Genomic DNA, 26,263 nt, shown 5'->3' with positions numbered 1-26,263 from the left:
ACAAAGAGAGAGGGAGGGAGAGCCTATATTTACCATTCCACATTTGTTCTCATAGTTCTTATCTTCTTCTTGGTATGATGGTTTTGTAGTGGATGTTTCTATGCGTATTAGCTTTATTGTCCTTGCAAAAAATAACCTCTTCTCTTGGCCCCTTCTCCCCTTCTCGCAGTATATTCATGTATTCATATATTGGCATATTTACTTGTACAAGAAAGCATCACCACAAATCTAGGGAGCTACTCCTAATACTTGACTCTGCTATTTTTAATATTTTATTTTTCCTTTTTTCCTTTTTTATTTTTTTTGTTTTATTTTTAAATTTTTAAATTTTTTGTGTTTCCAATTGTTGTAGAATGAATGGAAAACAACTAAGGATTCACTCGGATCTATAATTATTCCCGTTCCGTTGTACAAATTAAACAATTTTTTATTCTGTTTTATCTTTCCTTTTTATCTCTTCTATTTGCTATTTTTTTTTTTTCCACCTTCTTTTCATTTCTCTTGGGCATAAGCTTTATTATCACCTTTACACCTATGTCTAATCAGTTAATGGAAAAGAGGAAACTGCTGAAGAATAGCAAAAAGAAAGGTAGTTCGAGCGGACCAATTTTTTCAAAGGATGGAATCCCATTGGACTATTTTGTCATTATAGATGCCGGATCGAAAGGATCCAGAGTCCATGTTTACAACTGGCTTAATCCACAAAAGACATTTGAAAAGGGCTTGAGTTTTGACCAAGTTAACTTTAGGAGAAGCGAAGACGTGGAGCTCAATGAAAAGGATGATGATGATACACCATCATCTTCTGAAGATGAAAGTGATTCGGAGGATGATGACGTACTCGATAAAACCAAGACAAAAGCAAAGACTAAAACCAAGACAAACACGTCAATGGGCAACAAGAACAACAAATCACTACATTTCCCCAAAATTCATACTAAATCATGGTGGCACAAAAAAATCACCCCCGGGATCTCGGCATTCAATAGAGCACCTCACAAGATTGGTAAGCACCACTTGTCAAAACTACTTTCAAGAGCCAGCAAGATTGTCCCCAAATCGCAGCATTATAGAACACCCATCTTCCTCCATGCCACTGCAGGCATGAGATTATTATCGCCAACTGAGCAACAACAAATTCTTAACGAAATATGCATCTACTTTGAAAAACAATCTGATTTCTTCATTCCAGATTGCGCCTCACATGTCAATGTTATTGATGGCGACTATGAAGGCTTGTACGGCTGGTTAAGTATAAACTCATTAATTGGAGCATTCAATGATCCCGAATCTCATCAACATGGAAAGAATCACACTACTTATGGATTACTAGATATGGGCGGTGCGTCCACACAAGTTGTATTTCAGCCGAATGCTTCAGAAATTGAAGAGCACCAGAATAACTTGTATCACTTGAAGTTGCGGCGACTACCAGTCTATAACCCTGAAAAAAAATTGTATGACTCACCAATCCAAGAAGAATTTAGCGTTTATTCAGATTCCTTTTTGGGGTTTGGAATGTTCCAAGCTCGCACAAGGTATCATAATACCTTGCTTGCAACTGATGAAAATGAGCCGCAATACCATTACTGGGGCTTTACCAAAGCACCCATTACTGATCCGTGTATACCAAAGGGGTATACCAGAAGCGAGATATTAGGCGACAAATCATACGATTTCATTGGTGGGTCAAACTTTGAAAGCTGCCTCACCAACATTTTCCCAGTCTTGGCCAACTCGACCCACGGAGGTGCTCCCAAGGCAAACTGCAAACAATTTAATGAGGGCGATGAAGTAAGCGAGTGCTTATTGAATGATTTGATACCATCATTTGACTTTGATGTTAATCATTTTATAGGAGTGAGTGGATACTGGGATGCAATTGGTGGCTTGTTGTCACAAAAGGATAAGGCAAAACGTGATAGCAGTGAAGACCAGAAGAATACATACGATTACCAAACTATATTCAACAAGACTGAAAGAGTCTGTTCTCAGCCATGGTCAACATTACTTGAATTAAATCTTGAAAAGGATGAAAAAGATCGATTGACGGAGGATGAATTGTCAGAATTGTGCTTCAAATCATCTTGGATTTTGAACTTCTTGCATCTAGGGTTAGGGTTTCCTCGATTTGGAATTGATGAACCAACGAGCAATAGCAACAAGAAATTCCAGACATTGCAATTAGTTGAGAAACTAGATGGTAATTCTTTTTCATGGGCATTGGGTAGAGCAATGTTGTATGCAAACGATGAATACATCCAGGCATTCAATAACTACTCTGCTATTCAACAAAAGGATGCAAATTTGCAAAGTATAGACAGACCGGGATTCTACCATAGTCCTTCGGAAGCATTGTATCAATTTGGTGCCGAGCAAAATAATATTGCTGCTAGACCGCCATTTGAGCCATATGATGCAACCAAGACTTACCACTATTACAATTACGAAACCCATGATACTTCAGACCATGAACTGATTTGGAATATTGAACCCCACAGATGGTATGGAATGATTGTTTTTGGAATCTTGTTGTCGATTGTGGCTTGGTTGATGTTGGGCAGTAGAAAAAGACAGCTTGCGGTGACTCGAATCTCCAGTGCCTTTCGAAAGCTAGTTGATATAGCCAAACGCAAGAGGAATAGTAATTACCATCACTACCGAAACGTGTCTACTGGGGATATGGAGATTGGGTATGAGTTGAATGACGTTTTAAAAGATGATGAAGTAGATTCGAGATTTGAGATTGGAGATGAAGAAGAGTTTGATGATGATGATGAAGATGAAGCAGCTCCAGCACCAGCAGTAAAAGAAGATGGTAACAGCGATTAAGATACTGGTTACAATATGTACAACAACACTAAAGCAGAGGTTGATAGCAAAGCAATTGGCGAATCAAAATCATTGACAAAATAAGTTAATTTATTCAAAACAAATATACATATATACATATATATATACATATATATATGTATATATTTATCACAGATGAAATATTACACACTAACAACGTATTTCTCTCCATTTGCTCCAATGGTTTCTAAATCCTTCAAAGCATCTTCCAATATTTCCAAACCTCCTCTGTACTGTTTATATTTAACAGGTTTGATCAAGTGCTTATCAAGAAAATGTGTTGTTGTCTTGATGAATTTTGCACCAAAATCAGTATCTTCGTGAAATCGTTTGATGACTACTTCTCGAACATCAACCAGAGTTGGTGTCTCTTTTGGCTTACCAACAATTCCAGCAAAAGCAGGCTTCTCCAGCTTTTCAGGTAGACTTTTCGAGCGTTGATCTAAGAAATTTACAACTTTGGCTGAAGTTTCCTTTGAAACACAATCAACTCCAAAGCTAATACCATTAGGAGAAGCACCTTCAATTTGCTTTTCGATTTCCTCAGTTGACAAGTGACGGTCAATCAAAACGTCTACCCCGAGCTCTTCCAAATATGATTTATGTCTCAAACTTGCTATGGAGATGACTTTCAAACCATATAGTTTTGCCAATTGTGCAACATATATTCCAACCACAGTTGCTCCACCCCAAATCAAAATTGTTTTTTCCTCGCCTTTACCCCCATTATTGTTTGCAATATTGCTCGGTTCCTCGATTTTTTGTCCAAGGTCAAGGTCAAGGTCAAGGTCAAAGCCAAATGAATTGTATAATAGGATACCGGCAGTGACCAAGCCTACACCAATGGTTGCTCCGTCTTCATATGTAAAATTTTGGGGTAGTTTCCAAACTAGCCGCGAGTCAATAACAGTATATTGTTGGAATGTGGAGGTGCGGTTGTCTCTATAGCTTGTAGAGCTAACAATGACTCGATCACCGACGGCTAAGCCTTTTACGTCTTTGCCTATTTTTACAATGTCTCCGCTCGATTCACGGCCATTGATCCAGGGGAAATGGTAAATTCCAAACCCGTATTTCTTGCCCTTCCAATCAATGGGGTTAAGTCCAATGGCTCGATTATAAACAAGAATTTCGTGAGGTTCAATCTCGGGTATAGGGTATCCAGTTTGGATTTTGAGTGGTTCTTTAAAATGAGTTATAGAAAGAATGGATTGGTGTCTTGCTGAAAATTTGATTTCGGAGATTGACTCAATGACTTCCGGTTTGGCTTTTGCTGTGGTTTCTGTAAGGTCTTTGCTGGTAAAACTATTAACAGCTTTAGCAGTAGACGAAGTAAAGACATCTTCCAGTTTCTGAAGGTTAATCAGTTTATAGTTTTGTTCAAGCTTAAACTTTTTGGGTGTTTCCAACAAAGATGGTTCTTCTGAAGATGGTCTAAGTCTCTTTCGAGAAGTTATTTGGACTTTAGTTACAGACATTTCAAGTGGGCGATAATGAATTATATATTTAAATTTTTTCTTGCTCTTTTTATTCTTTATATAGAAATAAACTTGATGACGAATTTGATAAGAAACTTTTTCAAGTAAGGATGAGTTTTGAACCTTTAGGAGAATCTCCTGTTTATAATGTACAGCAAATGTTTGGGGATTATATACAGCTTTTGTAGTTGACAAGAAGAAAAATGAATATATATATATATATATATAAAGACCAAGAACAAAGAACAGGAGGAAGGTGGTGGTAGGGGTTGTTGTGGCATCGTTATGTAATAATAAATCATATCCAATACACACTCTATCAATTATCTCTCTAATCTTTGTACCTCCATTTTTCCAATACCTCCATATATTAATTTTGGCAATTTACAAAATAAAAGACAAGAAAGCCCTTTATCTTTCTACATTTCTATGGATGATATTGCCACAGCATTTGATGATTATCATCCGAAACCGTAAAACTGTGGCAGCCGAATTTGCAGCCGAGAAATTTGTACAAACTTTACAAACGGTTATGTAATCACACCGGCAAATGGTGCAAAAAAATAAATTAAAGAAAAAAAAAAAATAAAAGGAAGAATTCCGAGAGAAAAGAGAAAACGAGGTAAAAGGAAATTTGTTGGTCAATAAAAAATTTCAGTTATTATTTGGAGAAAGTGTGGATCCACAGTATGCGAAATTATTAATAGGAAAAAAAAAACTGTTATTTTATTTACATATTTACGTATATATATATATATATATATATATATATATATATATACTTATACTTATCATCACAGATCACATGGACTAATACAATTCATGCTGCTACTCGCCATACTGGAGCATATTAATTCAACTTTGCTCATGTTTATAAGGGGTATGTAACAAGAAACTCAGCTCCAACCACAAAAAAAAATCTTAAACAATCTATTCTTTTTTTGCATTTTCTGTTTACTATTTTTTTGTCTTTTCTTTACTAAAAAAAAATCTTCATTAATTCTTATTATTATCATTATTGTTATTGTTGTTGTTGTTTTTTTTTTTCTTTGGGGAGGATTATCTTTGATTTCTGATTCTATATCCCTTTTCATTCGTATCCATTTCTAAACAAAACTTTTGTATTTTCCAAACAACAAACTACTATTGACACCACCAAAGCCAAATGAATTACACATTGCATAGTCCAAATCTACACCCTTACTTGCCTCATTTGCAACATAGTCAAATGTCTTGAATTGTTCAGAATCGTCTTCAGGGTGACCACCCGGCAGACTCAAGTTCAATGTAGGTGGAATCTCTCCTGTTTTTATAGCATTTAGAGTATATATTGACTCTACTGCTCCAGCAGCACCTAGTAAATGACCTACAGATGACTTGGTAGATGAAACTAGGGGAAACTTCTTTTCAGGATTGTTTCCAGTTTGTGACTTTTTCCCAAAAATCTTCATCATTGCATTATTTTCAGCTCGATCTCCAATTACGGTGGACGTGGCATGCGCATTGATATACCCAATTTGGCTAGCGTCCAAGTTTGCTCGCTCCAAAGACTGGCTCATGGCATTATATGCACCTTCACCATCTTCCCTGGGCGCGGTAATATGATATGCATCACCTGAGATACCATAGCCTAATATTTCACCATAAATCTCCTCTTCACCTACGCCTCTAGCTAATGCATGTTCTAATTTTTCCAAGATAAGTATCCCACATCCCTCACTTAGTACAAACCCATTTCGGTCCTTGTCAAAAGGACGACTTGCGTTTTCCGGTGTATCGTTGAAATCAGTAACTACTGATCTGGCTCTGGCAAAACCTGCAAGCGCCAAAGGATGGATCGAGCTCTCTGTACCTCCGCAAACCATTACGTCGGCATAATCCATCTTGATAAAATTGTATGCATCTCCAATAGCCTGAAGCCCAGTAGCACATGCAGTTGATACCGAATGTAGGGGTCCTTTCAAGTTGTACTTGATGGAGATATTTCCGGCACACATATTGTTGAGTAAACGAGGAATGAACAATGGTTGAACTTTTTTGTATCCACTCGTCATATATCCTTGAGCATTGTTGTAAACATCATGGAATGAGCCAATCCCACTTCCAACGGCAACCCCTATTCTTCTTGGGTCCATATTTGTCAATTCTACTTGTGCCGCATCTCCCTTAATTAGCTTTGAGTCCAAAAACGCTTCTTGTGCACATGCAAGTCCATATTGTGAAAATTCAGCATTTCGACGAATCTCGGACTTGGGTAGATGGTCCAGCGGGTCCCATTTGCCATCGGCGATGGATCCCTCGGGGACTTTTCCAATTACTTTTGATGGGATCTTATCCCATCCATCCTTGGCGTAATTGGGTAATTGAGTGGTGGATATGATACCCGAGTCTCCTGCTATTAGTCGTTTCCAATTATGTCGTAAGCCTACACCAAGCGGTGAGACTATGCCTATTCCGGTAACGACTACTCTCGTCATTGAGGTCAAAACAAGAAAATTGAAAAAAATTGAAAAAATAAAGAAAATGAGATATGTGAATGAAAGAGTCTATCTTGTATATAGGTGTATTTTGTTTTTTCGTATGTGTTTGTTTGTGCTTATGGGGAAATTTGAATTCAACTGTGTAGCGCAGAATGAATCTGCTTGATTCGCACATTGAGGAGTCTCATGCATGCACTAGCACTGAAAATGCGTTTGCGGAAATATAATGGAAATATAATGGAAGTTTGATGGAAACAGAATGAAAATCAACTGTATTCAAATCTGTTTTACAAGTAATTTCAAAAAGAATGGCTGTAAAGTATATTATTGTAAAGACAGAAGTGATGAATTATGAGTACCAATATGGGGGAGCGGGTAGGTAGAAGCATAAATAAATGGAACTACTTGAGGAACAAGAAAAAAGGGGGGAAAGACCATTTTCAACCAATTCCAAAGGGATTCCAAAGGGATTCCAAAAGGATTCCAAAATAACAATTATAACAAAAGAATAGAGAAATAAAAGAATCAAGTTTATCAATACATCTGTATCAACAAATCACATTTTAAGGTCATGTGATTACTAAAAGAGTGTTTTTTTTTGGCCAGATATAAACCCCTATATGAGTTCAAAGAAAAAAATTAGCCATTTACTCTTTTTCCTTCAAAATCTCTACCTCTTCATCATCATCATCATCATCTCTTTCTCTATTTTATGATTTTTCGTTAATGTTAATGTTTATGCTTATGTTCTTTTTTCTTTCTTCTTTTTCTTTGAGCTGAAAATTTGTTTTCCCTAATTCTCTAAATCTCATATGTAGTTATTTATTGTTGCACAACCTCTTGCTCAATATACAACGGTTCCGTTAACATCCGCAAGTAAATAAGGGATAACCCGTGTATAGAGTATTACACCAGTTATTGATGAGTGGTAATTGGAAGGGGAGAAGAGGGAGGGGAGGTATTGTGATAACTACACAAAGCAGACAGAATGAAGGAAAGAAACCCAAAAAAACTTTCAATTCTCACTGTATCAACAATATTGTTGATATTATAAAATTCTATTTATTGTCTTCAGCTTATCGGACATTCGCCAAAACAGAAAGAAAAGGAAAGAAGTGGAGGAGACAAGAATTGTGTGTTCCATTCTATATTGGTTAAGATACCTTTGTTGTACTTGTACTTCTTTTCTCTCGGAGTTTTTGTCTTATTTTTTTTTTGTCTTTCTTTCTTTATTTCTTTCCGGATGTCAGTTTCTGTACTCTATTGAATTCTTACAAAATTTAATCTACATTCCGTTTGTCCTACTTATAGTAACAGAAAATTATTATAGGACAATACCGTGTTTACCATCTCCCATTTCATAGCTGTATGCGTTTGTTTCTCTTTCTTTTATTCAACAAAATTTACTGTATCTATATTTTCTAAATTTTCTAAATTTTCTGTCTTTGGCTCTTTGGCTCTTTGTCCCGTTTTGTCACTATTATGTTGGCTTGTTTAGCAATTAGTCAAGGTTTTTTTGAGACTCAGTTTTCAATGGTACTATGCAACACGACCCTTATTTTTCCCAAAGAGAGTAAAAGAAAAGCACATTTTTGTTTCGTACATTGATTATATTTTCATACATTTTCCAATATACTTGATAACATGTGCTGGGACTATAGGGTAGGGTAAAGTATCTATGTATGAATATGTCTTTGTTTTCATATTCTATTACCAATTACAAAGAGAAACACACATAGAGAAGAGTGGTTAGCCATTGAAAAAAAAAAGAAAGAAATATTAATCGTAAATTCATTAAACCTTCCATAAACTCTAAACCAAAAGTTAAAAAAAAAAAATTAGAGAGAGATATAGAGAACTAAGTGATATATAAATAAAGAGTCGTACTTTTTGTAATTTTTTTGTAATTTTTTTGTTTTTTTGTTGTTTTTGTTTTTCAAATTAATCCTCTTCTTTGTTTGTAAGATTGCCAAACTAGTTATCTGGTTATATGTTTAGCTAACGAGCATATTGACCAGCATTTTCAATCGTTTGTTTGCTATTGAATCTTCAGGAATCATTGGTCCTGTGCGGCCACGTTTCAACTGCGATCTCTTGTGCACAACGTCTGCTTCTTGTTGCTGTTGTTGTTCTTCTTCTTCTTCTACGTCATCATCATCATCATCTTCTTCTTCATCTTCGTCAGTTGATGCCACTGCAGTTGAGAAGTCACTGTTGCCACTCTCTAGAAAAACTTTCAGTTTTTCCAGTTGTTCCTGTACACTCTTCAGTCTTTGTTTTTGGTGAAACCCCATACCCATGGTCATACCCATGGTCATATTCACACCTATTCTAGATTCGTCTACTTCTTCGCTGTCTCTGCCTTGTCTTTGATGACTCTTGCTCGAGGATCTTCTAATTCGTTGGATTGCCAAGGAGTCACCATTGTGCAAGTTGCGTGCGTGGCGCAAGAGCAAGTCCCTGCGTGAGAAGGAACGACTGCACAAGCCACATTGGAATGGTTTGAGTCTGTCGTGTGTTGACAAAACGTGTCGTGTCAAGTGTTCTTCTCTGCTAAATGCAGCCTTGCATTTGTTGCATTCAAAGAGTCGTGTTTTGCCCAGTAGTGTTTTTGTCATATACTGTTTATTTTGTGAAAATTTGGATGAAGAGTTGCAAGATGATAATGAGGCCGAGGTTAGAGTGGGGGAAGTAGTTGTAGGGGATGTTGGAGATTTGGGAGAGGTAGGCTCAGCTGATGATGTAGAAGCATCTGTAGAGTGGCTGTTGTTGCTGTTGTTGCTGTTGTTGTTGTTGTTGTTTGGAGTTGCATTATTTGGCAGTATTGGTAAGTGTGGAGCAACTGTTGACCTTGTCGAACCCAGAGTACTCATCATGTGTGTGTAGTATGTGTGTAGTATGTGTAGTGGTGTGGGTGGCTAGTTCAAAAAAAAAAAACAAGGTAAAAGTTATTAAAAAGGTTATTGTAAGTTGTTGCTTCTTTTGTCTGTTGAACGTGTGTTACAATTTGTAGTGGTGTGAAAAGGATTGGTTAATATAGTATGGGGGAAAAAAAGTGTAATAGTCCTTAGTATTTGTTATGATTATTGTAAAAGTATCTAGTGGATGAAGGATGTGGCTGTATAAAAGTATGTACAAAATAGAGGTATATATATATATATAGATTCAAGTAAATTTATATGGAGACGGGAAAAAGAGAGGGGAATAGGGCTGTATAAGAAGATTTATGGATATACATATATATATGTATATATGTATATATATAATATATATATTTACTCTTTGAATAGCCCAGTAGCAGAAGATCTTATTATATTACCAGTTTTCTCTATACAAGTGTCTGGGTAATGTATATATACGTATATGTGTTTGTGTTTGTGTTTGTGTGGGAGACAGAGTGGAGTGCAGTACAAATTAAAGTGGGGAACAGACAAACAGACAGACAGACAATAAAATGAAATTCTTAAAAAAATAAAAAAATGAAATAAAATAAAAAAATAAAATAAAAAAAAATGGATCTGGCTGAAAGGAACTTTTTTTTTTATATTTTATTTCATTTTATTTTATTTTATTTAGGCTTTCTCTATTGTCACTTGATCACTTGAGTTATAATCCCGACAACCCCTCCTTTCTTCCTTTTAATAGCTAATGTACATTCATAACACATATTCTATTACTACATTCCTTCTACAACAGTCCATATATAAGAGAGGAACAGAACAGAAGAAAAAAGAAACATAGTTAAACAGTATACAATGTTTCTACCAATTTGAAATACAGATAAACCATATATATATAGAGAGAGAGAGCCACTTCATTACTTCACATAAATAAATTTACCCGTCGCAAATCCCGACCTCTCCATTTCCCTAAATAGTTTTTTTTCTGTTTTGTTTTTTCTGTTCTCTCGCACTCTTTGTCTCTGAGGCATTAACCAAAAAAAAAATTTTTTAAAAAAAAAAAAAAATGGGGAATCTGGGGTAAAGGAAATAAATATAAGAAACGTTTTTATTCTTTTTTTTTTTCTTATTTATTTTTGCTTCCTTGTTTTCCCCACCTCCCTTTCTTTTTTTTCTTCCTCTTTTAAATATTAGTGTATCTATCGCTACCATCTCTCTTTTTTGCCTGTGTTCTTTTATTCTATTGTAAAAAATACATAAAGAGAGAATACAAGAGATGTATAGTTGTGTCAACAAGTATCGATGTACTTGTAGAAACATAATAATACAATGTCTCCACGTTTATCTGCTTTTTTTTTCTCCTATTACACAACAAAGACCTTAACACTCTACTTTGTTCAGGATAAGAGAAAACACTACATACAGATAACAGTTTTGTAGTCTTAAATTACAGTTATGTCATTTACTAATAATAAACCATAATAAAGAAGAAAAATGAAAGAGAATTGATATTCTCCGGGTTCAACTAACAAAATGTAAATTGAGGGGAGTGTACAGGAGGGGTGGTTAAATGTGTGATAAGGCTAAAAATCAAAAAAAGAAACTAAAAAAAACTAAAAAAAAGACAAAAAGAAAATGAGGGGAGGGGGGAGAAGCATTCACGATAGCAAACATTTCTTAAAATAACTCACTTGCCATTATCTTGTCTCTCTTCTTTTTCTCTCGGTCTATAACTACATACCCACCCCCCCCCCCCCCCCAACCCCCAACCTTCCACCATTCTCGAGAGTCATTAGTAGTTGTATTTAAATACAATTGCAAACCTACAATGAGAAGGAGGAAGAAGAAAGAAAAAGAGATGATGAGGCAAGACCTAGAATCTAGAACCAAGAACTTGGAACTTAAAACTGTAACCGCAACTAAGATTGATATTTTGAAGTGAAATTGAGGTTGGATGAATCGGGGGCTCGGACTTGTGCGCTCAAGAATGATGTGATTCACGGGGCAAAAAGAAAAAAATAAAAATAAAAAAGAATACGCCTCGTCTGTTACCCAAAGTAAATGTATCATTGCTACTGGTTAGCAGATGGCTAAAACTTTTACCTTTATCATCCTTCGATAGCCTATCCCCTCTTCTCGACCCATCTCCCAGTTTTCCGAGCCCCCCCTTCCCCCACCACTGAACCTCTTCTATCTTCCTTTTTTTTCTATTTTTCTCATTTCCCCATTCCGTCACAAATGTACCCCTCCTTTCCATTTACTTTCCTATACACTACTATGCTTTCTTTTTTTTCTTTTACAATTACGAACTTTTGGAAGATGAAAAAAAAAATGGAAAAAAAAACCAAAAAGAAAAAGAGGGGAGTTGTCATGCACTACAAAAAAAACATTATACATTTCCCATTCCCCTCATATGTCGTGCTTTATAATGTGTCGTATTTTGCTCTTGTAGCCAACTACCAACTGACACTAAGAATTAAAAACGTCTATTTCTAAGAAAAAGAAAAGAAAAAAAAAAAAAAAAAATAAGTGTAATGTCACATATTGCAATGTCAGCTTTGAACAGAATACGACAGTGATTGCGTTGCAAGTGTGGTTCACATTTAACAGTTCCTATTATTTTGTGTAATACTTCTCTTTCTATACCGATTATTTACATAGAAAGAAAAAGAGATTTATTAACACACACACACAATACACACACACACACTCTCTCTTTTTCTCTCTCTCAACAACACACGAGGAAATTGAGGCTAGGGCAAGATAAGAGATTATGTATACTGTAAATACACGTAAATAAAGAGATAGAGAGAGAGAGAGAGAAAGAGAATTACACTCTTAAGGTATTAACGCATATTCAGTTTCCATTCTCATTGCTAACGAATATCATCTCTACTACCAGCTATTCTAATACAAACAACAACAAACAACAACAAATTACAAACCACTTGACGAATTAAGCAATAATTTCTCTTTTCACCTCCTCCCCCTCCTCTTCAAATGGACACCTGTAATGTCCTTTTCCAACCCATACCATAATCACCAACACACAAACGCCACCACTAATGATGCTAAAACCTTATCGTCCTTGGTACTTTCAAATAACGAGATAGGCACTAGCAACAATATTGATAAAGACCTTTATCAAGACCATCGTCTGCAAGACAAACAAGAAGAGACAGAAGAAGCTGAAACTGAAACTGAAGCTGGAAAAGATCAGGATACCTTTTTATCGCGAATATTCGGTCTCAACTCAATCTACAACCAACTCCAGGACAATTACCAATACTATGATCCGGAATTTGATAGCTCGTATCAGCAAAAAATGCGTCGCGAAATGACTATTGGTGGTAGTGGAGTTAATGATGATGATGATGATGATGACGATGATGAACAAGAAGAACGAGAAGAGCAAGAAGAGCAAGACCATCTACGGTATAAGGGAGATGACTTTTACTTGGACCCAGATGAACAATTATACTCAAACAATTCAATTGCAATGAGCAACATAAATCCTACTACTCACCAATCAGGTCGTCATCAACAAAAGAAAACCAATAACCACATTCACAACCAGAACCACAGCATCAACAACTCTAATAGCTTACTAGACTCTGAGTCTGACTCTGACTTGTCATCCAGCTCAGACTCATATGTTCGACCGGCACCCAATAAAGCTAGATACAGTAATAACAAAAGTCCCCGCCCACAAGCGAAACCTTCATCAACTCAACCACCACCACCACCACCACCAAAAGAACAACAACGACCGAATATCAAGTTTCAAACCCTACCTCCAAATCTAAAATTAGATCAACCCTTGGCTTCTCAACCTCAATCCCAAGCAACTGCAATAGCACCACCTCGTGCAAACCCAATACAAAAACCCAACGGCTCAGTCTTACCACTCTACAATCAACCCGAAAAATATTATAGAAAACCACAACAACAACAACAACAACAACAAAAACCATTTTTTTCAAATACAAACTACAAAGCATCTACAACACCAAGAGCAACAAGATTTGTCATTCCACCAAAAGAAAGAGCACTATACTTGTGGGCAAACATCACCAACATGGACGAATTTCTCAGCGACGTTTACTACTATTATCGCGGCAAAGGATTGCTCAATATCGTCCTCACCAGAATTATCGATTTGGTCATACTCGTATTCATTATTGCATTTACAATCTTTCTCAAATGGGGTATAGACTATAATCAATTTATGCAGATCAACCACCACGATGATGAACCTCACTTGACTCTTTCTGACTTGATTATCCCTCATTTTTACACAACTAAAGTACCCTTTTTTGTCAAATTTCTAGTATTTGGCTTTAGCATATACGTCATCCTTCGCTCCATACAATTATACTTTGACTGTGTGTATAAATTACGCGAAGTCAAGAATTTCTATAAGCATCTACTCAATGTGGGTGATACAGAATTGATGACCATTAGCTGGAAAACCATTGTTGAGAAACTCATGTTGCTCAAGGACTACAACAGCCTCACATCAACAACCCGTCCAGTGGAAAACCACTATATTAATGACTTGTCCTCCAAGATTAGACTAAATGCACACGATATCGCTAATAGAATTATGCGGAGAGAAAACTATATGATTGCATTGATCAACAAAAATATCTTGGATCTCTCAGTGCTTATTTTAAATGAAAAATCCGTTTTAACAAGAACCTTGGAGTGGAATTTGAAACTATGTATTGAAAACTTCGTTTTCAATAAACAAGGACAAATAAATGGCAGTATCCTCAAGGAATATAATCGAAACCAATTGGCACGCGAATTAGCACTGCGGTTCAAATTGGCAGCAATGATAAATGTAATTTTGTGTCCATTTATTGTCATCTACTTTGTTCTCCGCTCATTCTTCAAGTATTTCAACGAGTACAAATCCAACCCAAGCTCCCTAATAGGGTTAAGACAGTACACTCCTTATGCACAATGGAAATTACGTGAATTTAATGAATTGCCACATTTCTTTACAAAACGACTCCAAATGTCACAGGCACCAGCAAACACGTATATCGATCAATTTCCCAAGGGGTTTTACGTAATAAATGGAATGAAACTAGCTAATTTCATTTCCGGGTCTGTCTTGGCAGTCTTGGTCATTTTGGGAATCTTTTTGGAAAATGAACTGCATTCGTTCTGGTCATTTGAAATTACCGAGGGGAGATCAGCCTTATTCTACATTAGTATATTTGGAACTATCTGGGCTGTGACATCGGCAGGCAGCTCGCTGGACCAATCATCATCATCATCATCACTGCTGCTGCTGCAAAATAAGCAAAGTACTTATGTGTATGACCCCGAAGCAAATATTCGGTACGTGTCTCAATTTACTCACTATTTACCAAGTTCATGGAACAAAAAGCTTCACACTATACAAGTGAAGAATGAATTTTGCGAATTATACTCGCTCAAAATCTTTATTATCATCAATGAACTTTTGAGCTTAATACTTACTCCATTCATCTTATGGTTTAATGTATCGCACAATTCTGGTGCCATTGTGGATTTCTTTCGCGAATACAGCATTCATGTTGATGGACTAGGCTACGTTTGCTACTTTGCCATGTTTAATTTTGAAGAAAAAAACAAAAACATGATGTATGCAGAGAAAAACCAGCAAAGGACAAGATCAAGATCGAAACATACCAGAGGAAAGTCCAAAATCTCAAAAAGCGACCTGGAAGAAGACAAAGCTTCAGACGATGATCATTTTAATAATATGAATATTGATATCAAACCAGCAAAGAAACGATTCCAAAGTATTTCGGAATCGGATGAAGATTCTTCAAATGACTATGACGCCTTGCTGTATTTCCAAAATGACGACAAGATGATCAAGTCATACATGTACTTTCTTGAGTCCTATGGTGGAACCAAACATGCTCAACCTAATCAACATCAAACTGGCAAACAACATAACTTGATTAAACCTCGAAGTGCTAGTAATACTAGAAGTATAGGACACACACAATTATCAAAAGTCAATCAACGTGAGGACAACGAGAGTTTGGGTGAGTCCATTTATAAAGTAAGCCATTTTGGTGCTGATGCTGATGCCGAAGAAGATGATGTTGATGACGATGATGTTTTTGTTGCTGGTGATTATAAAAATGGTGGTGTTCGTCGTGATGTTGATGACGATGATAATTATTATGTTGAAGATAATGGAGATTCTTTGAGCAAAACAGCGAGAGATAAATCAAAACGCAAAGGTGGTGTTATCGGAATGTTGAACCAATTTTACAAACAAGATATAGGACAAAATGCTCGTGTGTAGAATATTTTTTATTTGTTACAATTGTAATTTGCAGACCTATAAGAAATGAAAAAATATATTCTGCGCTGAAGCTTTGTCTTGTAAAAAAACAAAAAAAAACAAAAAAAAATGTTTATGATAGCGGTCCTGAAAGGTTTGGCACTCAAAGTTGAAGTTAGAAAGAGGGGGGGGTGAAGGATATAAATATAAAAAAGTAACCGTCTATTAAATAATACTCTAAAATGTTTAAAGAAAGAACTAAATAAAATGCTATCGAAATGCTGCTTTTGGATTCGTAAAAATCAAAATCAAAAGCAAAAGAACAAGGAAATGATAATAATAAAAAAAAGGGAGAAGAAAAAGATTTCTGTGCAACCTTAATTTTTTATTTTTTTTTTCCCGAAATCTATTCTTGAATGTCAGACATTGTGCCTTTTCTTCTTTTCAAAGTTTCGTTGGCCTCAGATTCAACATGTTGTTCGTTTGAATCCATTGGTTTCTCTCCACTCGACTCTTCAATTTGTTTACCCACTGTATGTTTCTCTTTATTCTTCTCTACAATAACTTCCTCCTCGATCTGTTTTTGTAAAACTTCTTCCATCAATGCTGGTCCAAACTCTTGAAAAATCTTTTTCAAATTCATCCTTTTGATGGGCTTGGCCAAAAATCCATTCATTCCAGCATTGTAACACTCTTTAACATTACTCTCATCTGCAAATGCAGTAAGCGCAATTATTGGTTTTGTGTAATGCAAATTCTGTCTAATCATCTTTGTCGCAAGCAAACCATCAATCTGTGGCATTTGCACATCCATAAATATTAGACCAAATGGATTGTTCTGTGCCTCAGAATCTTTTACAAACTCAACTGCTTCTGCACCATTGCAGGCTAGTAATATATTGTTGAACCCTTCTAGCCTCAACATTCTCTTAATAACTTCCTGATTAACTTTGTTATCTTCAGCAATAAGTATCCTAGTGTTTGTAATCGCACTGACTACCGAATTGGGCTCACTTGGTTCCGGTTTTGGAGACTTTGTTAAAAGGGCAAAGTTTGCTGTACCAGTAGATCCTTGCTGAAGCAACTCTGGCTTCTCGGTAAATATCGTCTTTTTGAGACTCTTGACCATTGCTTCGGGAACCTTGCCCGAGGCACTTGCCACTGAGGAAGTAGAGGTTGATGAAGATTTAGACTCATCAGAGCTCTTTTCGCCCTCCAGACCCAATTCACCAGAAGAACTTTGTGCAGTATTATCGTCAACCACATCATCCATCACGGTAACCGACTTGTCAAAGACAACCTTTCTATTCACCTTGGCAGTAGGGTTAAACTCATCATCACAAAACTCGTCTAAATCTTGAGGCGGAATCATAATCTCACCTGTTTGAGGCAATGGCAAGCACAATGTGAATGTAGACCCTTGGCCAACAGTTGATTTCAAAGTCAATGTTCCTTTCATCATCTTTGCCAATTGACGACATATACTAAGTCCCAATCCCGTTCCTCCATAACTTCTGCTCAACGTCTGGTCACCTTGAATAAACGGCTCAAATACTTTTTCTTGCAATGCCGGCTCGATACCAGGACCTGTATCCTTCACCTCAATTTGAATGACCCAAGTCTTGGGCTTGTACATGTTTCTTACCCTATATGCCTTGTCATTCTTGACAACTTCATTATTGGCCATATCGTTATCAAAATCTGACCTCTTGTCGAGCTTTGGGTATGTGCGCATATCATTAGAATTTGGCGTGAGTGTAAGCCTGTTGAGACTCGTCAGATCGTGGATTGTAGTAACAGAAGGAGTTCGACTATTTCTGGATGGAATTTTTTCCAAAGAGTTTCCTGGTGATATACTTAAAGGAGTTGACAATGGCTTATTCGTGAATTGAGACTCAAATATTTTCCTTTCGTATTGTGTTGTAGAGATTGTTGCAATACTGTGTGCATCGTCGTCTTCATAGTTGGCATTGTCGTTGTTGTTAACAAAGCTATTTTGTTTGTTGCTGTTGTTTTTAATTTGTTCATTATCATTAGTTGTGGCACCGCCATAGAGTGCCGTCGTTAGTTCATCAATATTGGTTGCTGGTATTGCAGGTTTGGGTTTTGGTGCAAAGTAATCGCTTTGACGGTCAAATTCTATAACCGGTGAAAGTGGTTTTCCTTGTTGCTTTATAGGTGAAGTTGTTTCTTCTTGTTGTGGTGGTAAAACATATACATGCTCATAATTATCCTTTTTGGACCTTTCAAGGTCGTATTCTCCAAGAAGACGGAAAGTTACATCAACGGAACCATCAACTGGTGTGAATTTAAGTGAGTTGGACACCAAGTTCATGATTATTTGGATAATCCTGTTGGAATCGCCATACAAAATCAATTTTCGAAAAATATTCGGCTTAACAAATATTTTGAAATTCACGCGTTGATCTTGGGCCAATTTGATGAATATTGATTGAACTTGATATGATATTTCGAGTATTTGAAAGTTTGATTTCTCCAACTTGGATCTGTTCAATGTGTTTTTAGAAAAAGTGAGTAACTCAGTCAAAATGTGTAGAAGCAATTCACCTGACCTATAGATTAACTTTAGTGATTCCTTCATTCGTGCTTGGTCTTCTTCCTCCATAGCAATTGATGCCATTCCGAGAATACCATTTAATGGTGTACGAAGCTCATGTGAAATGTTGGCAATGAACACAGTCTTGGCTTCGTTGGCAGCCTCGGCTTCAATCTTGGATGCTTCTAGTTCCCTTGTCCGAAGTTTGACTCTATCTTCCAAGTGGACATATTGTCGTTCTAGCTCTCCCGTCATGATATTGAAAGCTTCGGACAATTCTGTTAACTCATCTTTAAATAGCATCTTTGATCTTGGTATGCGCGATGGTAATCTAATGCCTGTGGAGTAAACAGAAGACGATCCACTCGATGACAATGTGTGCACACTACTTCGTTTTGAATGTTTTTCATCTGACAAGGTATCATCTGGCATCGTGTCCAACCCTGGTCTTTGTCCTGCTCCTGTTCCAGAACCTGACCCAGAACCTGAACCTGAACCTGAGTTGCCTCCGTGTTTTTCCTTTTTGTATCTAGTGATTGACATTGTTGCTTCCTTCAATCTTGTTATTGGTCTGATGAACCAAGCAGCCAAAGTAAATGTGAGAAGACACATGAATGCACCTACTCCAATAACAACGCCAATAATGATTTTCTTCATTTTTGTTACTGGAGCATTGAATTCAGACCTCCTTTGGGAAGTAACAATCAACCAATTCCAGTTACCAAAAATTACTCTTCTAAAGCTGGCTGCAACACGTGCACCGCTGACTGATTTAACATTTGTTGTTACACCAGATTCATCTCCAGACTTGAACGCGTGACGAACAAAGGAATATCGAGAGATATTGTAGGTTTGTCCCACCTTGATGATGCCGCCTGGGTTAGGGAAAACGGCTTCAAACCCAGTGACGTTTTGGGTAGTATTTGCAATGTAGTCGGAGGTACCATCTGAGTAAATAGGTTGTATTGCAAGCGCCCAGTAGTCTGAAGACGTTGCATTTAGTGCTGCGGAAAGTGCATCTGCTGCAGCAATGGCAGTTATATAACCGAGTAGAGAGTTATCCAGATCAAGGATGGATGTGGTGATACCGGCATAGTATTTGGCCGATGAGTTGTTGGAGCTTGCAATGGGTCCCGAATAATAAAATCCATCTCTGGCGTAGATGTCCACCACATCTGGTACGGGTCCTCCATCTGGTATGGGATATAGTTGGCTTTTTATTTCATTTGATATGGACGGCAGATCATCGTTGTTGTTGTTGTTGTTGTTGTTGTCAGTGACATCATCAGTAGTTGCTAACAAGAGGTTTGCATCTTTGTCGTAGATTCTTGCTGAAAGGAGTACGTCTGTTGAGATGTATTGTTCAAAGAGGTCGTTAGCTTCCTGGAATACCGCAGACAGTGTGTTTCCTTCGTCTGCTTGTTGCATAGAGTTGACTATTGTATCCACTGAGGCTATGGAGGATACTGTGATTTCCAAGTAGTCGACGGCTTGCTCTACTTGAAGAGCTTTCAACTGGGCAATTACCAGTAGTCGTTCTGACCTTAGACTCTTTAGATTGTCACTAAAGTAGATTCCGGTGACTAGTCCCAATATCAATAGTGATACCAACGATGCAAACCCCACCAAGACCATCAACTGCGGTCGGATTCCTATTTTCAATCTCCTCATCTTGTGCATTTGCTTTGAAGGAGAAGATAAATATATATATATATATATATATATATGTATGTATGTATAAATTTATAGGGTATTTGAACTCAAAGGTTTCAGAAAGAAAAATACAAATAGAATTTTTTTAATAAACTCCGAAGATGATATGGAAAATGCCAGGCGATATGAGTTGCTTTTAAAACAAAAGGGGAAGCAAAAAAGTGCTTATTAATGGATATGTTTTTACTTCACGAAAGTTAGGTTGGGTCGAATATAAAATAATAATAATAATAATGATGATGATGATGATGATGATGGTGAATAGAAGGTATTGGAAAGACGTGGGTATAACAAATGTATAACAAAGGTATAACAAATGTATAGCACCTTTGTTTTCTCCTTTTGGTTGGTTGGTATATACTCTTTTGTTTAACTAAAAGTTGGTGTTTTGAAGGCAGCTACTAATATATAGATAAATACTCTTTGATGTTTTTTTTGCCTAGTTCTTTTTTTTACTTTTAAGAGAACTTTTGCCTGTAGTTCAGTAGTTGAGATAATCTCTATCTGAAGGCATTTACAAAATGTGTACAAAAAAAAATTATATAGACAGACAAACACAGACAAAGAGCCTTTTACTTCTTCTCTACTTCTTCGTTGGGCGGATTTCTTTTTCTCTCTTTTTCTCTTTTTCTCTCATTTCTCTTTTCATGTATTGTATTGTATTGTGTTGCCAATTTTTTTTGTGTCAACTAAATAGAAAATAAAAAATAAAAAATAAATATATAAAAAAAATGAGCGAGAGAATAGCAATTGTGTTTAGGCTCTCGAGCATCGCCTTTATCAATTTCAGATCTCATTTGTTCAAATATGCCACGAATCTCGGAAATTATGAGAAGTAGTTGAACAATATTGTACCATCGTGGTTTGATATACATGATGTGGTTTGATATGGTTTGATATAGTGCAGTTTGCATTTCACATTTTTTATTTTTTTCGTTGATTTCGTTTCGGTAATATTTTGTATTTATTATTTTCTTTCTTCTTTCTTGTTTTCTTTGCTGTGCTTTGGTCTCTCCAAATTATAATAAACAATAGTAATAATAATAATAATAACACCACCAATGTCAATGAGTGTAGATTTCCATACTCGATGCCTCTTCCATTTTCTATAAATCTTCTATTATAATTATTATTATTTTTAAGAGGTAAAGTCAGGGGGAGGGAAACAACCAGTTCAATGAGGGTCGATGTTGAAGGGGTGGTATTATTGAAGAAAAAAAGTGAGATATTTTATTCCCCTAGATACTTGAATCCGAGTATTATATACATCCCTGAGTTTACCTTTAAAGTCTTGGTTAAGGAGACATAAACAGACAAGTGCCAAAACAAACAATTACTTTACAATGCAATCAGTCAATATAATATATGTATATATATGTAAGTCACTATGTATATAAAGAGATACTTTCCTAGTGCGGTTTGATATATGGCAATAGGTGCTCAAAATAAGCTTAACACACTCAGTATACCACAATACTTCTTACAATGTTGTCATTACATTTGATGCTCCAACCATAAAGACTCATAAGAAGATAAAGGTAAAGAAGACAAAAGATCATGAAGCATCTCACCCAAATATATATATATGTATAGGAGAAAAAAAAGAGAATGATTGTCAAACATCACGAATCTTGGAAAAAAGGAAGATTATTCCTTGTTATTTTGGCAACAAATTCACCTGAAAAGGTGTTGAATAAATCAACACCTTACTTTTTTGTTGAATTATTTTATAGTTTCAATCGTACTCTAAATCTCTCGAATCATCAATTTTATCATCAAGTATCAGTGCTATAAATACAGTAACTTTTGATTAAATTTGTCTTTGCAAAACAAACCGTTTATATAGTATAGCATTAGCATTGGGTTGGACACACTATATTTTCATTGTAAATTTTTTTTGGTTATTTTATTTTTTCTCTCTCTCTCTCTCTCTCTCCCCTAAAGATCACTTTAAATCAAACAAAGCAAAAAAAAAACAGAAGAAAACAAAAAATAAAGTGCGGCGCTTTACCGCACTTACTCATCGCGCTCCCCCCCTCGTCTCTCTCTCTCTCTCTCGGAGGCATAGCACGAGCGCGAAGAGATGGATGGATAATGATGAAGCATAGGACAAAGACTTGCCAAAAGAGAGAAAAGAGAGAGAAAAAAAAAAGAGAGAGAGAAAGAGAGATGCTGCATCTTTACAAGCGATTATTGACCTCATTTGTACATAGAAATTTTTATATTCACTTTTAATTTACACTTTGAATCACTTTTAATTACACTTTCACATTTATCCGTTTATCCACTTCTTCATCTAATATAAATGGCCGGATCTCAGCTCAAGCAGCTCAAGTCTGCACTCAAAGAAAAGGGGCTCATTGGTCAAACAAACACTAGTAAGAAAAGTAAGAAATCCAAGACTAGTAGACGCAATGAAATAGATCGAGACTTGCAAAAACAAAACTTATTATCAGTTCGAGACCAATTCAACAAGTTCGATCAACGAATCAATAGAACAAAACATGATATCACCATCACTGCTGGAGGCGAGTTTGTTAAAGTTGGCTCGAAGCAACATAATGCAACTACAGCAAAGAAGGGAGCAATACAAAAACAAATGAAGATGCAATACGATTTGGAAAAAAGAAAACGTAATAGAGTTGGAGGAGTCTTGGATAAACGTTTTGGTGAAAACGATATGCACATGACCCAAGAAGAAAAGATGTTGGCGAGATTCACTAGAGAACGACAAGCTGCCACATCTGGAAAAAAGAGAGGCATTTACTCTTTGGAAAGTGATGATGATGATGGCGAAATGGCGGAAGGCGACAACGACGACGACGAGGACGAGGATGGTGGATTCCAGTTGACTCATAGTGGACAAGCTTTATCTTTGGATGACGAGGAGACTGTGAAATATGTTGATGAAGACCAAATGGTTGAAGGTCCACCAAGAAAAAAGACCAAGGCCGAGGTTATGAAAGAAGTTATTGCAAAATCAAAGTTTTATAAACAACAGAGACAAAGAGATTACGCAAAGACTCAAAACCAAATCGATGAGTTGGATGAAGATTTTGGGGATATCATGGACGATTTGAGAAATACTCAAAAAGGTGTTGCAAAACCACAGTTTTCAACAAAGACTCCCGAAGAAATTGCATATGATAACAAAGTGAGAGAATTGACTTATGACAGGAGAGCAGTACCAGCAGACAGAACAAAGACGGATGAAGAATTGCAAAAGGAACACGAGGAAAAAATTAAGAAATTGGAGCAGGATAGGTTAAGAAGAATGGAAGGCTTTGTAACTGATAGAGAAGCCGAAGGAGATGATCTTGGTGAGGATTTAGGTGATGAAGATGATAATGATGATGATCAACAGTTTTGGGGTGGAGAAAGCGAAAACGAAGAAGATGGATTTACCATTAAAGAAGGAAGAGGAGAAGGAGAAGAAGAAGAGGAGGCGGAGGAAGACAACGACAACGACAACGACAATGGTTACGACGAACAAAAGGGAAAAAAGGGGGAAGAACGCGGTAAGCCAGTGTCGCGGAAATCTCCTCCTATTAGCATGCCCACTGATTTAGACGAGTTCAAGAGCCAGTTAAAGGACCTTGATCTTTCCCAACAAGCCAAACAGATTCAAATAATATGTGACGCTTATAAGCCTCATTTGGCAATGGGAAATAAGGACTTGATGAATAAGTTTGTAAGCATCATTTTCGAGTACGTTCTTTTCTTGGCCGATGAGTTTCAAGAGTTTCAGCCCATCTTGACTATTTTAAAGAAACTTGCATCACAGTACAATGAACAATTGGTTGAGCGTATGAGGGTTTACATTCTGGATATTGAGTCGCGAATCAACAAATCCACATTGCAATTAAAACCATCCGATTTGGCTTTTTTCATAATTGTGGGTTTTTTATTCTCGACATCGGATCACTATCATTTGATTGTTACGCCATGTCTTATTCTCATCAACCAGATTTTGAGCAATACCATTTATAGATCCAAGGATGAGTTGAGGCTGATAGCAATGGGTATTTTTTTGGTTGATGTTTTGCTCACGTATCAGCGAATTGCCAAGAGATTTGATCCTGAAATCATCAATTTCATTGAGTTTGCATTCCTTAGCTTAGTCCCCGAGCCGGAAAAGGTGGATACCAATAAGCTATTGTCGGGTCATATTCCAAGCACCACCACCACCACCACCACCAACAACAACAACAGCAACAGTGGTAGCAACAGCAGCACTACTTCATCATCATCAAATCAGCTTAACTTGGTAAAGTCAACCAAATACGAAGAAAATTCGACTATTTCATTTGGAGAAATTTTCAAAACTACAAACACGAACAAAGAGAAGTTGCACTTTAACACTCAGATCAAGTCAAAACTTCTTATAAAACTCCTCACGATTATGGACAAAACGCTTTCGACATGGCGAGACAAATCTTCCATTATCGAAATCTTGGAGTCTTTTATTGCAATGCTCAAGCATTTCACTAAATACACTTCACTTACTTCCTCCTACCTCACCAAGTTTAGCAAACTTCTTGCTGCATCTCTTCAATCTCGTCAACCATTGCAATTGCAACACCACAAATCGATTGGAATTGCTACGTACACACCCAAATTTGAAGAGAATTTCAATCCTGATAAGAAATCGTACGATATCAATGTTGAACGCCAACAACTTGCCAAAGTCAAAGCGCAGCTTAAGAAGGAGCACAAGGCGGCACTCAAGGATATCAGGTATGAAAATAGGTTCCTTGCACGTGAACAGATTGGCGAGAAGAAGCAAATGTACGATGAGTATCATCGTAAGATGGCTCGTATTGTTAACACTATCCAGGCCGATGAAGGGAAAGAGAAGAATGATTATGAAAGAGAGAAGAAGCAGAGAAAGAGTAGAAAATAGAGTTGAGTACTTTGAATTCGTGGGGTTTTTTTTCCCTCGAATACAAAATATGAATATCATAAATATATATGTATAGATATACAATCACAACATTTATCATGTTTAATTAATTCTCTCTTGCTTAGGTTTTATTTTTTTTTCTCTATCTTTTATTTAGACTTTTCACAAAAAAAAAAAAAAAAAAAAAATTAAAAAATTTGAAAAAAAATGAAAAGTGGAACCCGACCTACTGAGTATTGACTATATCAGCTGTAAGAGGGATAAGGTGGACTGAGCAAGTTCTTGATTCGTCCGCCACGCCATCCTCCACAACCACACCACACACACATACATCCTTACCTTTGGCCTTTCAAAAGCAAAAAAGCAAAGAGCAAAAAGCTAAAAGCAAAGGCACAAGAGTTTGATGCCCTTGCCCTTCAGCCATGCCAAGATTACAAGCAACCAGAACGTCATTATAAAATCGGCTCGGTTCTTAATTTGCTTTTTAAAGCAAAGCATTTCAGAGCATTTCAGAGCAACTCAGAGCAACAATAGTAGTAGCTTTTTAGTTAACGACTTGGTCATTACTAAATTTTTTATTGTTATTATTCTATTTCTTTTGCAACCATAACGGAATTTACGGACCGCACAGGGGGGAAGGGGGGGAGGTGTGTGTATGTGTATGTGAAAAGGAAGGAAATTGGATTTCGTGATGTTGTATCTTGGTGTTGCGCTGCAGAAACATTTCGTTGGCCAAGAGGTTAAAGTGTAGTCACTGTTCATTTCTAAAATTATTCCCTTAAATTTTATTTTCATTTTCATTTTTATTTTTTATTCATTTTTGTAATGAATAGAGCAAAGTATAGAAAAAGACAAGATTGCTACATATAAGTAACCATCCAATGTGTTTTTCTATATATTAAAAGAAAAGAATTACAATAACAATTGTTGAAAAGGGAAGGGTCAGTCGTATTAGGTGATCACAGTAAAAAAACCAATCAAGAAGACGGTAGTCAACTATAATGGTATTATCATTAGCAATGATCAAAGATCAAAGATATAAATGGTTCTTTTCCGGTCTTAAAAAAAAAAAAAAGACAAAGAA

General features: G+C 36.5%; 7 protein-coding genes across 7 annotated transcripts; 3 read left to right on the top strand and 4 right to left on the bottom strand. All coding sequences in view use genetic code 12, as the record gives it.

Moving 5' to 3' along the window:
- Positions 1–549: 549 nt before the first annotated feature.
- PVL30_003699 (uncharacterized protein) lies at positions 550–2,832 on the top strand (the record flags this gene model as incomplete). The annotated part of the gene is made up of 1 exon (XM_001526252.2): positions 550–2,832. One exon carries the CDS (start codon positions 550–552, stop codon positions 2,830–2,832), a length of 2,283 nt encoding a protein of 760 aa, XP_001526302.2.
- Positions 2,833–2,996: 164 nt separating this feature from the next.
- On the bottom strand, positions 2,997–4,331 carry PVL30_003698 (uncharacterized protein; the record flags this gene model as incomplete). Its single annotated transcript, XM_001526251.1, has 1 exon — positions 2,997–4,331. One exon carries the CDS (start codon positions 4,329–4,331, stop codon positions 2,997–2,999), a length of 1,335 nt encoding a protein of 444 aa, XP_001526301.2.
- Positions 4,332–5,437: 1,106 nt separating this feature from the next.
- CEM1 (Mitochondrial beta-keto-acyl synthase) lies at positions 5,438–6,808 on the bottom strand (the record flags this gene model as incomplete). The annotated part of the gene is made up of 1 exon (XM_001526250.1): positions 5,438–6,808. The coding sequence occupies one exon, from the start codon at positions 6,806–6,808 to the stop codon at positions 5,438–5,440; it is 1,371 nt and encodes a 456-aa protein (XP_001526300.2).
- A 1,997-nt stretch (positions 6,809–8,805) lies between these two features.
- Positions 8,806–9,429, bottom strand: PVL30_003696 (uncharacterized protein; the record flags this gene model as incomplete). The annotated part of the gene is made up of 1 exon (XM_001526249.2): positions 8,806–9,429. The coding sequence occupies one exon, from the start codon at positions 9,427–9,429 to the stop codon at positions 8,806–8,808; it is 624 nt and encodes a 207-aa protein (XP_001526299.2).
- A 3,295-nt stretch (positions 9,430–12,724) lies between these two features.
- Positions 12,725–16,027, top strand: ATG9 (autophagy protein atg9; the record flags this gene model as incomplete). Its single annotated transcript, XM_001526247.2, has 1 exon — positions 12,725–16,027. One exon carries the CDS (start codon positions 12,725–12,727, stop codon positions 16,025–16,027), a length of 3,303 nt encoding a protein of 1,100 aa, XP_001526297.2.
- Positions 16,028–16,412: 385 nt separating this feature from the next.
- On the bottom strand, positions 16,413–20,243 carry SLN1_2 (Histidine kinase osmosensor; the record flags this gene model as incomplete). The annotated part of the gene is made up of 1 exon (XM_001526246.1): positions 16,413–20,243. One exon carries the CDS (start codon positions 20,241–20,243, stop codon positions 16,413–16,415), a length of 3,831 nt encoding a protein of 1,276 aa, XP_001526296.2.
- A 2,338-nt stretch (positions 20,244–22,581) lies between these two features.
- NOP14 (nucleolar complex protein 14) lies at positions 22,582–25,179 on the top strand (the record flags this gene model as incomplete). Its single annotated transcript, XM_001526245.1, has 1 exon — positions 22,582–25,179. One exon carries the CDS (start codon positions 22,582–22,584, stop codon positions 25,177–25,179), a length of 2,598 nt encoding a protein of 865 aa, XP_001526295.2.
- Between the last annotated feature and the right edge of the window lie 1,084 nt (positions 25,180–26,263).

Source organism: Lodderomyces elongisporus, chromosome 4 (genome assembly GCF_030384665.1).
Source record: "Lodderomyces elongisporus chromosome 4, complete sequence".
Lineage (NCBI taxonomy): Eukaryota > Fungi > Ascomycota > Pichiomycetes > Serinales > Debaryomycetaceae > Lodderomyces > Lodderomyces elongisporus.
This window is presented reverse-complemented; position numbering and strand designations above follow the sequence as displayed.